At 33.5% G+C, this 14,317-nt stretch overlaps 1 protein-coding gene across 2 annotated transcripts in view; it reads left to right on the top strand.

Annotated features, from left to right (window-relative positions):
• LOC142328260 (uncharacterized) overlaps positions 1 to 14,317 on the top strand; it is a 74,592-nt gene that overhangs the window by 52,580 nt on the left and 7,695 nt on the right. For both annotated transcript variants that reach the window (XM_075371927.1, XM_075371926.1), the window contains exons 7-8: positions 1,849 to 2,061; positions 11,964 to 12,074. In XM_075371927.1, the coding sequence (XP_075228042.1) occupies positions 1,849 to 2,061; positions 11,964 to 12,074 (324 nt within the window). The remainder of the gene's footprint in view (positions 1 to 1,848; positions 2,062 to 11,963; positions 12,075 to 14,317) is intronic.

The raw sequence follows: 14,317 nt of genomic DNA, 5'->3' as shown, positions 1-14,317 counted from the left end.
ACGATAGAGAAATACATGTTAGGATTATCTTGTGGGTACTATGAGTTAACGAATGTAATTTAGCAATTCTGGCTGACAGAGATTCAACATGTCCAAATATAGCAGATGGATAGAGGTAGTAATTTTCATGAAACAGACAATCAGCATGTCAACCAGATGAATCAAAGAAGAAATTTTGCTGGTTATAGTGAAAAAAAATCCCGTTTTCTAGAATAAGAGTGAGGAAAGGAAGAACACCTGTATGACAAATAATAAGTTCTGTTCTTTTCCTAAGTAAGTCAACATGAATATGTTCTGTTCAAAGAAAGGTATGAAACATATTACTAATTAATGTCCTGCTCAAGGTAAATTGAGGAATAAATATAAAAAATAAACCATTTCAGTGAAGTGTGTAGAACAAAATTTCAGGCTAGTACTCGTAAATTGGATCATAAAATTTATGATAAAAATGAAAATTATGAATACTTTTATAATGCCAAAAGATAATTGTAAGGGATGAATTACACAGATTAAGATTGAGAATTCTTGTGTAAATTTTAGGTTATATACAGGAGCTGATGTTAATGTTATTTCTCATCCTACTTTCAATAAATAGAATTAGGTGATATTTATCAAAATTCATTAAAATTCATAAACAGAGGTGATTGTTAAAAGCGTATAGTTGTTCAAATATTAATGAAATTGGTCGAGTTTATTTAAATCTTTTGGTAAGAAATGTTAGTGTATCAAATGAGTAACTGTGAGGAAATTTCAGTCCTATCTTAGTGTTGAAACTTGTGAAAAGTTTGTTTAATATTCAGAAGCAAGTTCAATGTGATTAAAGAGTACTGTTAATACTTTTAATGATGTATTTGAAGGAACTGGTTGTTTTCCTGGTCAAGTGTCAATAAAACTTAAAGAAGGTTCAGTTCTAACATCTCTAAACCATGTTCCAAAGTGCCATTAAAGTTACAGGAGTGATTACAAATAGAGTTGTTTAGACATAGCAATCAAAAAATTATTTCTGAATTTGATGGCTTTATGAAATAAGTTCATAACCTTGTAATTATTAAAAAATAATGGTTTCTTTGAATTTGTCTAGATCCATGTGATTTGAATAAATGTATTATAAAATAATATTTTAATGTATTGAATTTGAAGGATAGTTTTTAGCATATATGTTTAGACGAAAATGTTCAGAATATTGCATTTTGGTATAATTTTTAAAATGTATAAATTTAATATGTTACCATTTGGTTTTAATATATACTAGCTTAGGTGTTCTGTCAAGAGAATTATAAAATTTTTGTTGATACCAAAATGTATTCATGTATACAATCTTTTGATTTACAGTGATACCAAATATTAATTGAACTTTACTCAAAAAAAATTATTTTATCACATTCTACTCTTTTCCCCCCTACAAAGGAAAAATTATGTTTGTAATAAAGGAGAAATAATTGCCATACTGTTTTATAACATTTCTTTTTTGAATTAATAAAAAAATACATTTAATCGCTTTTCTTCTGTTTTTGAATTTACTACATTTTAAGATAAAATAAATTTTCTGTGAATATCATTTTTTATTTCTTATTGATATTTTACGTGATATACAGAGTTTTTAATGGGTCATTATTCATTTGAAATATTTATGTTTACTTATGGCTTTAAAAAATTCATCGGGAGGGTTGCAAATTATGTCATGTGTAAACTAGGTAAGTTAAATTTATATATTTAGTAATGACAGTTTAACAGCAACATTCTTTACAACCATTATCTTTTCTCATCCGACTTTTATTTATTTTCTGTTAATTACAAAATTAATTCTACTATATCCTACTATAAAAATATTTCTTTGTTATCTTAAAGGCAGTGGATTATCAAAATGAAAATGAATTTCTTGAAAATTCACCTAGAGTACAGAAAAATGATGAACAAAGAAGAAAGGAAGCTTTGAACGATTGGGAATACTTTAGAGAAGAAGCAGTTAGACATCATATAGCACGAAATGACTGCTTTAATAAAGCAAAAGAAGCATATAAGCAAGGAAATAAAAGTGCTGCTGCATATTATTCACAACTGGTAAGTATTCATATATTCTAATAATAGTATAAATTATTAAATGTTTTCAGATGCAGCATGTTTATTGAATGTATATTCAATAAATACATTATTATAATTCATAATATGTACTGTATATATGAGATGCAATTGGAAAGTTTGAAGACTGGGCTTGCAATTTCAAAATAGCAGTAGGCTATTGGATGGTTCTCTTTCAAAGTAGTCCCCTTCTGACTGAACGCACTAACTCCAATGGTGTATCCACTTTTGGAAGCATTCCTGGAGATTTTCTTTGTTCAGGTTGTTAAGAACATTCATTATATTTGCCAAGATGTCTTCAGTTGAGTCAAATTGATTTCCTTTCAGCAAAAATTTCAGTTTAGGAAACAGATAGAAGTTGGTAGTGAATAAATCAGGGGAATAAGGACGGGGTTACAGACTCCCTATAATAATAGTGGGTAGTTGGACAGAAGCAAAGGAAGTTGGCCAATAATTCCACTGTCAAGGATGCATGATGAGCTGGTACATTGTGGTAGAGGACCCAATTTTTGTCTTACCAGATTGGAGGTATTTTCTTCTGCATATTTTTGCACACTTTTGCACTTTTTTATAGCATTCCTGGTTGACTGTCTGCAAAGTTGTTATCTGTAGTGTCGAAGAAAACCACCAACTTCACAATCAACTGACTTTGTCAACTGTTTTTTGGTCATGGTGAATTTGAACACTTCTACTGCGATGATTGTGCTCATGTTTCTGGGTCATACCTATAAAATCATGATTCATTGCCTGTAATTGCTTTATTTAACAGATCTGGGTAATTTGGTCCTATTAATCATATTGGGATACAATAATTTTGGAATGAATTTCCTGGAACTATATGCATATTCAAATCTTCAGCTAAAATTGACCAAACTGCATACAAACTTAAATTCAGTTCATCAGCCATCTGCCTAATTGTAAGTCTGTGGTCATAGCACACTAAATTACAAACTTTCAAATGTTTCTGTTGTTTTTTTGAAGCGGGATGCCAGTTGAACCAGGAGTCATCTTCAACAGACGTGCGGCTATCTTTGAATCTGTTGAACCAGATAAAAACATTTGACTGGCTCATACATTTATCCCTGAAAGCTGTTTTTGTAAGAGTTTATAAGTCTCCAAAGCTAATTTCCCAATTTTAAAACAAAATTTGACATAAACTCCTGTTTTTTCATCCATTTTGTGGAATCAGTAATCTGAGAACCAAAAACACATCTTCACTCACGAGGATGTCATTCTCTACTGAACAAAGGTATCACGGTAATCCTTTCAGAACGTTTTGAAGACAAAATCAGCTTTCCGTTCAACATTCACGGATAAACCTATCCCCTCCTATTGAGCGCTGGTAGCACCTGTCTTAAAACTTTCCAATCACACCACAATAATGTTTGTGTGTGTATATATTTATTTAGAAAAAATATATGTATGTGTATAATAATACTACACTGTCAAAAAAGTAACAGTAATTGTTAAATAAAATGAACAATTTCTGTCAATATTTTTTATGTCACCTTCAAAGTAGGCCCCATTTGATGTAACACACATATGCCACCTTTTTTCCAGTCTTCAGAACACTTTTTGTAGGCACTTACCATTATGGCCTTCAGCTCCTTCCATGAATTTTGCTTTATGGCTTCATTTGAGTCAAAACAAGTACCCTGGAGCAGCAATTTCAGCTTGAGGAACCAACAGAATTCACACAGGGCCAGATGACTTGTTTGCATGTCAATCTTGTAGATCCATGTTTTGTCACCAGCACCAGTTATGATGTGTTCCATGAATGTGGTATCAGAATTAGTATGATGTAGCATGTCTAAAGAGACTTGCTCACAGTAATGTTTATGAAAAAAATTGAACTCTTTTGAACAAGTCATGCAGCGACAGGTCTCATGCCCAAAATATCCACCAAAATCAAATGTAGTGACAAAATTCTACGTGATTCATGTTAAGGTCACGAGGTATCTCTCTTAAACTGGAATGGCAATTATCGAGCACACTTTTTCAATGTTTTCATCAATTGAAGAGGTCAAAGGTTGTTCAGAACAAGGCATGTCTTCAGCGATCTGTCGGCTCTCCTTGAATGCTCAACTGAGTTGGAAAGAAATCCACAACATGTTATGATAAAAACAGGAATGATAGCTCGTCATTTGTTTGGTCCTTATTTTTTTGATGAGCCAGTGAATGCATAAACTTATTTAGAGGTGTTGGAGGCAGGGTTAATACCACATCTTCAAGAGAAGGATCTCATGGAACAAGTATGGTTGTAGCAGGATGGAGCACCTGCACATTTTGCTCTACCAGCCCTTGCATTTTCTGAATGAAAAATTTCTAGAAAGTTGGATTGGCCGCAGTACTACAGCACTACCAGCTCCATTATCATGGCCACCATGAAGTTCTGATCTCACCTTACCAGACAGTTCATTATGGGGAATTATCAAGGCACACATATCTGCATGTTGCTACACCAGAAATGCTCTGTCACATGTTACAGAGGACGTGGCGACTGATAGAATTGTGCGTGCAACATGAAGGTGAACACACAGACCCACTGGACCATTGAAATTAATACTGTATCAAGTAAGTAAATAAAATAATCCATTATTATATCACATTTTTTATTTATAACTGATTACAAATTTTTAGTTCTAATTTTAGGATGTACAGTGACTTTTCCCAGCCACTCTTTATATTGTTGTATATATAGCATATGTACATTATGCTATATTGTATACAGCAGTATGTATATTGAAAGAAAAAATAACCTTCTAATCTTTTTCACATTAATTATAATATACCTGTAGAACTTTTTAAATTTTGTTGTCAAAGTAAGAAAAAAATGGTGCGTATAAATTTGTCCTATTTTAATTTAATTTTTTATTGTTCTTAAACTATTACAAGTTTTTAAGCTAGTATGGGATGGAAGAAAAAGTTTCGTTTCATCTATGGGAGATGGCTTTAGGATACATAAGAAGAATGCAACTTAGACTGCTTAAAAAATGGGTGATATTTATGGACATGATACATTATCACTACAAGTGGCACAAAGCTGGTTCAAGCATTTTCAATCTTAAAAATATTATTGCTAATGATGCATCTTGCTCTGGTCGACTGATGACTGAAAAAGTTGATGAAATTATGGAAAAGATTGAAGAAGACCAGCACATTAGCAGTTGTGATGTCTGTTATGAATTGAACTCAACCACAAAAGGTTTAGAACACTGGAGGGAGCCTGGTTACAAAAAAAATCAGTATTTGGTGGCCATATGGTTTAATAATGAAAAATTTAATGGATCAAATTTCCATATGTTAGTAATCAGTGCATCATCACCAACCGCGTCACCAATCAATCTAGCCTCCGATGCCACCAACAACACTGTTCCAGCCATAAAGCCAGGTTTGTTCAGTAGCCGTGCAATCTGAGGTGTTAAGCACTTTACTCTCCTTAAGTTTGTGTATATCAGTAATCACTAGTGTTGATTACACCCTTACTCCTGCCTGGAATCCCAACAAGAGTGTTTCTGAATACCTTCTTTGGCCAGCTCTTTTTGATAAAATCAACACTCTAAGTCAAGGACACACCGTTACCCAGCGCGTCACTGATGGGACAACCTGTAGTGACCACCATCTGTGTGGCCTCCTCCAATGTTTGTTTTTTACCAGTGGTAACTGAGAAAGCATTAGCCATCCTCCTCAAATCTTTCACAGCAGTACTGATTTCAGCCTGTAGATCTTTAATATTTCTTTTAACATTTTTATCTATGTTCTTTCAAAGCTCTTTCGCTAACGGTTCAAACCTTCGAACCAGATCCTCCATCTCTGTAGGGATCTCCTCCTCCTCAGTAAAGGACTGAATGGCTTTTAGCCTCTTGGCTCTCCTCCTGCTATCTGTAGCAGGTCTAGGAAGGAGGCCCTCAACCTGGACTTCAAGCAATGCAAATCCAGCGCTGGCCTGTATGGATACTACCTCTATATGATCCTGCTTTGAAGTCGTTGGCTCCAAGGTGGCCTCTGTAGCTTTTCCTGAGGTTTCTTCCGTTACAGTGGGCCAGTCAAGAAATATTTAGCTTGTTTAGAGATGTATGCTTCAACCCACGTTCAATGACAGGACTTTGAAAAATTTCCAGGTCCAACTACACAGAAATCTTAAAATAATTACAAGTCCAAACTAAACAAACCCTGACAAATGTTGTTTGAGAGAATACACAGCTGTTGATAACTTTGGGAACAGTATTATTCCCACCAATTAAAGTAGGCTAACCTAAAATTGTTAGCCGACTCCTGCCTAACCCAACTAAATACTGTGAAGCCATGCAACAGCTGGCAAGGGTGACTTCACCCACTTGAAATTACAAAGGTCATCTTCAGTACCTCATGTCTGTCAGCAACAGACATCTTCCAGTCTCATTTGCCTTGGTCAGGATGCCACTAATGCGAAGGCCACAAATGACATTTCCAACTGTGTACTAGGAATACATCAATGGGCCCTTTTTCAGGATACATCCCTATCCCGTAGGGGAAGACACTCACCTACCTTGCAACCTTGTGCCTGTCGCCACACCACCTCCTTTGTTTCGAGTTATGAGGGTCTTTACTGGAGGTTGTTTTTTGACCCTCTAACTGATTACATCTCATAGTCATCAGCCAGGTCTCAGTCAGGATGCCACCGATGTAAAGGCCTTGGCGGACATTTACATCAGTAAATAATTACAAATTAGATTTCACCTTCACATAGGCCTCCAACAGACATCTTCACACCCTTTCTAATGAGACATAAGTGTGTGAACCCTGCGCCTATTCCAATTTTTACAACATCACTCATGACTATAAATGCCTCAGAAAATTAACAAGTAGTAAGTCAAAATCAGCGCTACACTAATAACAGCCAAAAGTATTTTTTACGCAACATAGAAATTCAGACCTAACCCAATAAGTTGGTTAAATTAGGTTACCTAGCAAGGAAAATTTAAACCCATTCTGGTCTGCACAAGAACCAGGGATACACCTCGCACTCCCACCCAGTTCCAACAAGTCACAACCGAGGACCACCGCAGCGAGACAGAGCCATGCCTCTCGGTTGCATGGACTACCATACCCTCGGCAGCGCAGTTACCCCCTGCTAATGGCAGCCCTGTAATTGAACCACAAACAATACCAAAATAACCGTAGTCCAACACCAATATGCCTACCTCCAACCAATCCAATGCCTAGGTTGGAACCCTAACCGCCCATGCCACAACCATATACTGCAATCAAACATCCTCTGCAGATCTACACACTGCAAGAGCATGAAGAAAACCAGCCACTATAGACCACTCCTCATGGATCATACAGTTATTGCAGAGATCCAGAAAGAAGTTCTCTAACTAGGAAAAGGGAAGACCAGCCATCAGAACTTGGACCCGCTGGAAGGCAGCCAATCTACCCCTCAGCAACATCATCGTGAACTAAAAATCATCTTATGCTGGAGACTCCACAACGAGAGTGTCTCACAAGCATGAACAGCCCGGAATTCTACCTCGTTTCGCGAATCCCCTTCAATTAGCAGCAGCGCATTATCAGCATAAGCTTCGACATGACAACCACTCGGTAGCCTCAAGTGCGACATGGAATCAAATTTTATAATCCAAAAAAGGGGACTCAAAACACTACCCTTAGGGCATCTTTTAGTTGGGTCTTACACACCTCTGAACTGCCATCACAGGAAATACTCTAATGGCTGAAATAACTTGAGAGCACTTCTAATTCGTTCTGTGTACATCCACGCTTCTGCATCTGAAACAAGGCAGAAGGGGCCACCATTAGTTATTAAAAGCCCCAGATATGTCCAGAAAAATCCCTAGCACATATTTACATCAACTAGAGGAAGTTATTTATATCTGTCACCTTTAGTATGGCATCCTCAGTGCTCTTGCCTGGCTAAAAACCATACTTGTTTTCCATTAGCAAATCATCAGTAATCAATCTATTATTAATACGCAAATACAGGACCTTCTCAAAAACCTTACCAATCACAGGCAAGAGCGACAATGGACGGTAGGAAGAACTAACAGTAGGATCTTTGTTGCCACCTTTGAACAACTATACCAAGTCACCATGCTTCCAACATGCCGGAAAATGACCAGCAAAAAGCAACCTATTACAAACTCTAGTTAAGGGATCAAGAAGTACTGGAAGCGCATGGACAAGGAGCTCTGCCGTAATACAATCATATCCAGGGGGCCTTGTGCCATACCATATTGCAGATCACCCGACGCGCCTCCGCATCAGTGATATATCTCAACCCTGTAGGGGAAGACACCTCCCTTCTGACGCTTCCAGTCGCCACACCTCCTCTCCCATTAATAGCCCTGTGCCTCAGTGATACAGTAAATTAATGAGAAATATGATTTTTAATATTACTTCTACATTTCATGTTGTATTCGGATGCTTGTAGTCTTAACTAAGTGGAAACCATTAAAGTCACCATCATACAGCATATACAGGCATCATAATTATTCTAGGTAGATGTATACACTTAGTAGTCTGATATTTGGTTTTTAATAATTATTTTTTTAGCCCTTCTTTGTTATTTAAACAACTTTATTATTCAATATAATTATCTAGATATGATACTGGTATAAGTTTTATTTTTTAGAAACATGCTATTTAAATAGAAATCTGAATGGTAATGTACAGGCGTATAATATATGTATGTGCTAGTCACAATGCATTCCTGCTTCGTTTTGTTGAGCCTAATGTATGTTACTTCCAAACCGAAGATCTCTCTTACTACCCAAAAGTTGGTTATAATTGGTTGGATCTATGAACTTACAGAAGGGAACAAACAAATATGCATTATTTGTTACAATACCACGTCTCCTTTGGATGCAGTAGTGTAAAAATGGCACATATTTGGTTTAATAAATTTTATTTGTAAATAAAAAACCTTGTTTTATTTTTGCATTAAAATATAAAGAAACGTTTTCTCCAACCCAACATTACCTTCATATTATTATTAATCTTCTTTGATCTTTGCTAGGTTCGATTTCAGGCAACCCTTGTACAATAATCAGAATTTCATATTCAAGGAAGAAGTGGTTTACTGGCCTTATTGCTGGCTCTAAGAGCTTGCCTTTTATATAAAAAAATTTTTTTCTGACAACTGAATTTAAAAATATATTAAATACTAGTCGTCTAGGCCTAGACCTCCGACGCATTATCCTTATGTTTGTGATAATATTAAATATTTTACTGATATCCAATGAAGAAAAAAGAATTAGTTGTTTTACGTCATTGTATTTCTGTTGCCGTGGTGACTGATATATAATGAAGTAAAGGGTTAATTTGTGTTTCTTTAATGAAAATCTTTAATATCTTAACCCTCAAGGGGGCTAGGGCCTTGATCAATGGCTAAAAATCATCCTGGGATAACATGAATGTATCCTGAAAATTTGAAAGCAATTGGTCAATTAGTTTTTACTTGATGCTATTGCAAACAAACTGATAAACTTTTACATTTATATATTAGATTAGGTAATTTTAAAAAAATTTAATAATTTTTAAATTATTTTGAAAAGTGTATGTTAATTATAATTTTTTTTCAATTTGTTAGACATTTTAGTTATTTGATGTATTACATAACATGATTATTAGGTCCTGGGGAGTTGCATCCTAAATTGAAGGCAGTTATGTAGGAATGAAATACAAATGATTAAAGGTGGTTTTTAAAATATGCCAGTTACTTTAGATAACCAAAGTTAAATAAACAATGATTGCTACAATTTCATGTTATTTTGATTTCATTTATTAGCAGTTAATAATCTTTAATATTATTTGTACGCATTATAATAATAAATTTAAAATAAAAGTAGATTTGTTGGAATCAATTTTTTTTTACCATCCTATAGTTCTGAGTATAGGGTGAAGCAGAAGTTGAAATTATACAAACTTGAAAAATTATAAGAATTTTTTAAGTCTTAGTATGTATTGGGATGGGAAAGGAAATAAAGTAATAAACTTTTTGTAACATTTTTTTTTCTAGTTGTTAATAATAATATATGATAATTTTTCCATGAAATTTGGTCATAGTTTGTCTTTTACTGAAATAATATAAATTAGTGGCTCTCCACAAACTTGCTTGTTTTGTTTGTTGTGTCAAATTTGTGACGTAAGAAATGATACTTGATTTCGGCTTTTATTAAACAGGTGGAAATTATCATTTATATGCTATTGTCAATAAATCATTAATATATAATTAAAATCATTTTTCGTTTACTTGGTAACTATAGTATATAATATATCGCATTATACCAGGAAAGGTTGTATTAATTCATCGCTTAAGTAATAAATGCTAGCAGAATGCACTGAAACTACATCTGTATTATTTTTACTAATTTGATCTGCTAGTTTATTCAGTGTAAATTTGCATATTTTTCTGTACTTCACACTGTTCAGTTTAAAGAGTTCCACTCTCTATAATGTTCCAGATGTCTCAGAATCATTTGGTTATAAGGAATGCAGGTTGTTATCTTATGATTCTACATTCAGTCTTTCTTAAGCGATGTATGTCACAGCCATAATCTCATTTGACAACAGGATGCATAAGATAAACTTTCTTTCTCTAAGAGTAATTATAGTCATTATACAGCTAGGTCTTATGTTTTGAACAGACTGAAGATGTTACTTGTTGAACTTAATATCTTATATCAGTGGGCTTGTTAAGGTAATGTGCAGCGGGTCATCCCTTAGATTCTGTTGAAATGCTAATATATATCTTTAATAGTTGTTTAACTATTCTTGGAATTAGGCTCTATATAACCATTAGATCATTATCCCTAACAGACTGATGATTGTTAAAAATGGTTACAGAAACATAAATAATAAATATGTATATTTTTAGTAGGTTCTCGTTTGCTTTTATTTTTATTTTTTGTTTTTGTGAAGATCATTAATTTGTATGTATAATTTGAGTTAACCATATGTAAATTTAATAATTAATTGAAAGAAATAGGAAATTTTTTTAATATGTTGGCCCTGGTACTGGTTACTTATATCCTGTAGAAGTATTTACGGTGAGCCGTCCTATTTCTCCTACCTCTTCCTGCACTTTGGTATGATACCAGACATATAGAATAGGTATGGTTGATGTCTATGGACATATAGGATTGGTATGGGGTCGGATAGATATTTATACAGCTCATAAAACTGCTGAGTAATAGTAGTTCAATTAATGACTGACAGATAGCATTAAAAGAGGTGAAAGCTTACAAGGTACTGTTTGTTCTAAAGTGGAGAAAGCTTACAAAAGTATAGTTGTTCTGAAATGGAAAGCATACAAGATATGGTTGTTCTGAAATGCACCAGTGTAAACATGATACTGGACAACGGGGACTTGTAAAACTTTAAAAATTGTACCCATTAAAATAATTTACAGCAAACTTCTTTAAAGATTTCATATAAATAAAAAAAGATAAATTTTTTTTTTGTCGGGTACAGCATGTTTATTTTAAGGCAGTAGTGTAAAACGTTTTACTAGAATGAGCTAGTTTTTGCTGTAAGTCAAACTCCTTCAGGAACCCGTCATTCAGCTTAGAACAAAAGCTAGCACAGAACAACATCAAATTTTTGTAACTTTCATTTTAGAATAAAGTTTACTGTAGTTTATTATACTTACAGTTTTTGTAAGATAGTTTATAATGGATTTCAAAATTTTTTTAAATATTCACAAATTACTATTATTTTTATTTGTTATTGATTTATATGTTATTTATCAACAATGATTATGGCAATTATCGGTGTACAAATTATTTTTTGGTAGTCATAAGGTTGTTAAAATGTAATGGTTGTTAATAACTGCTAAAAGTTGTTTAGAAATTTTAATAATAAAATGAATATGCTTCATTTTCTAGGCAAATCTTCACATGAAATGTGTTGAACAAGCCAACAGTAGAGCAGCTACTGCACTGCTAAGTGCTCATAGATCCAGTTCTGAAATTACTCTTGATTTACATTTTTACCAGGTAACTATTAAAACCAGTTATATACTGGTAAGCGTAAAAAATATAACAGCATCTCTAGATTTATTATCTGTGTTTTCAGTTTCTCTTTACTATAACTGAAAAATATTAAATTAACATTTTCAGAAGTAATAATAGATGTAACAATAAAACACATTTGTATCAATAAATTGAATTACACTATCTATTTTTGATGAGTGATAAACAGATAATATGTTTTTCAGCTATTCCACAAAATTAAACAATTTTTCTTTATGATTGTTTTATATGGTGCAGTAGAACCCCAACTAACTATATTTAGATATAAATATTTGCTCTATTATATAAAATAAATATAATCAATTGTACATTGCAGCGAATATGATAATTGCTATATTCTCCATAAGCTATTGGTTGTAAATGAGTTTTTTCAGTTACTATTAAGGACAGTTTTCTGACTACCATAATTTTGTTACAATCTCAGAGTTCATAATTGAATAGCTAATCTCTGATTTAATGGTTATAAGTTTTAATATTCACTTGAATGAAGACTTGATAAATGATAAATTTATTACCAGATTTCTATATCTTATAATACTGAGAAAAAGGAAGATGAAACCTGAGTAAATCCTGTATGTATAATATATTTTGTCAACTTTTCCAAACTATGATTTTATTAAGAAAACAAGAAACAAGAATTTGTCCTTATTGTTTAGTATTTTTTAATTATTTTTGAACTGATTATTTAATAACTGGCAATTGGTAGGTTAATACTGTATGAAAAATTCATTATTATTACACAATCTGGACCAACTTCTCATTTCTTTTAATATTAAAAAATAAATATGCAAATTTTTCAAAACCAGATGGCAGAAAGTCTCAAACCATTTTCTTTTTCATACATAAACTTTCCTACAGAAAAGCATGTTTCTTCCAGATCTTATTGATTTTTTTTCAGATTTTACTCATGTATGATACCTAGTCTGGAACAATGTACTGGTTCATAGTATAAACAAAAACAGCAATCAAAACATAACCAAAACTGCACCTTTCCAACCAGTAGCAACTAAATTAAGATATCTATAATATTTAATTATATAGAGTGTACAAGAAAGATTATCTGGGTTTTAAAGCTATATTTAATATCTCTTAACTTTGACTTAAAATAGTGAAGTACAAACGTAAGTTGTGTACTTTTCCCTACAAGTGGTCAATGTGAGCACCTTTCAATGCTTGGCTTACATCACTGATAAGAGAGTTTCTCCGATACTACAAGTCTATGTTTCTCCCGTACATACGGCAATGCATTTAAGTTTTCTGGGATGATGGAAGTGACAACTGCTTCAATCCTGTATCTCAAATCAGGCAGATCAGTAGGTAATGGAGACACACAAACAAAATTTTATATATAACACCAAAGGAAAAAATCACATGATGTCAGATCTGGGTAACCTTGGAGACCACCGCAAACAAGCACTGTCATCAGATCCATGCTTACCAGTCCAGCAGTCAGAGAAAATGTAATTCAGTCAATCCTGCACAAAATTATGTGAGTAAGGAGGGGTACACCTTGCTGCCAAATAAAAATTCATGGTCCATCTTGTTGAAAAAATTTAATTTTGGGAATTCCCTTTTGCATTGTAAGAGTTCATGGGAATTTTCTAACCCCAGTTACAAACATTGTGTGTTAACCTTTCTACTAAGATGAAATGTTGGCTCATCACTAAATACAATGTGATCAAGAAAGTCATTATATTCGTGCTGCAAATTTTGATCATGAAGTCAACAGAAAATGTGTAATCAATAGGTTTCAAAACTTAACACTACAACTGTAAGTGGTGTGGATGGATACTTAAAATAGCGTTTCCTTAAAATACTCCATGCTGTCATCATCAGCATTTGTAGTTCATGGCCACCTTTCCTAGCAAATTTTTTAAGACTGCACAGGAAAAATTCCCAGACACATTTTACAGTTTCTTCAAACACATGTGGTTGTCCCATACTCTTCCCTCTACACAGATATCCATTCAGACTGACAATGCCATCAACAAATGTTACCATCACTTGGAGGATCACAATTAAATTTTCTACAGAACACATGAACTATAACTATAGATTCAAAATTAGAAAACTGCAAAAACCAAAAAGCTGATTGGTATGACTACACAGCTGAAACAAAATTGTTCTGCTTTTATCAAGTGTTTGGTGCACATGTTAACAAACTTTCCAATAGTTTTGCTGCCTGGAGTTTTTTAAATTGATTGTTT

Source organism: Lycorma delicatula, chromosome 7, assembly GCF_047948215.1.
Source record: "Lycorma delicatula isolate Av1 chromosome 7, ASM4794821v1, whole genome shotgun sequence".
NCBI lineage: Eukaryota > Metazoa > Arthropoda > Insecta > Hemiptera > Fulgoridae > Lycorma > Lycorma delicatula.
This window is presented reverse-complemented; position numbering and strand designations above follow the sequence as displayed.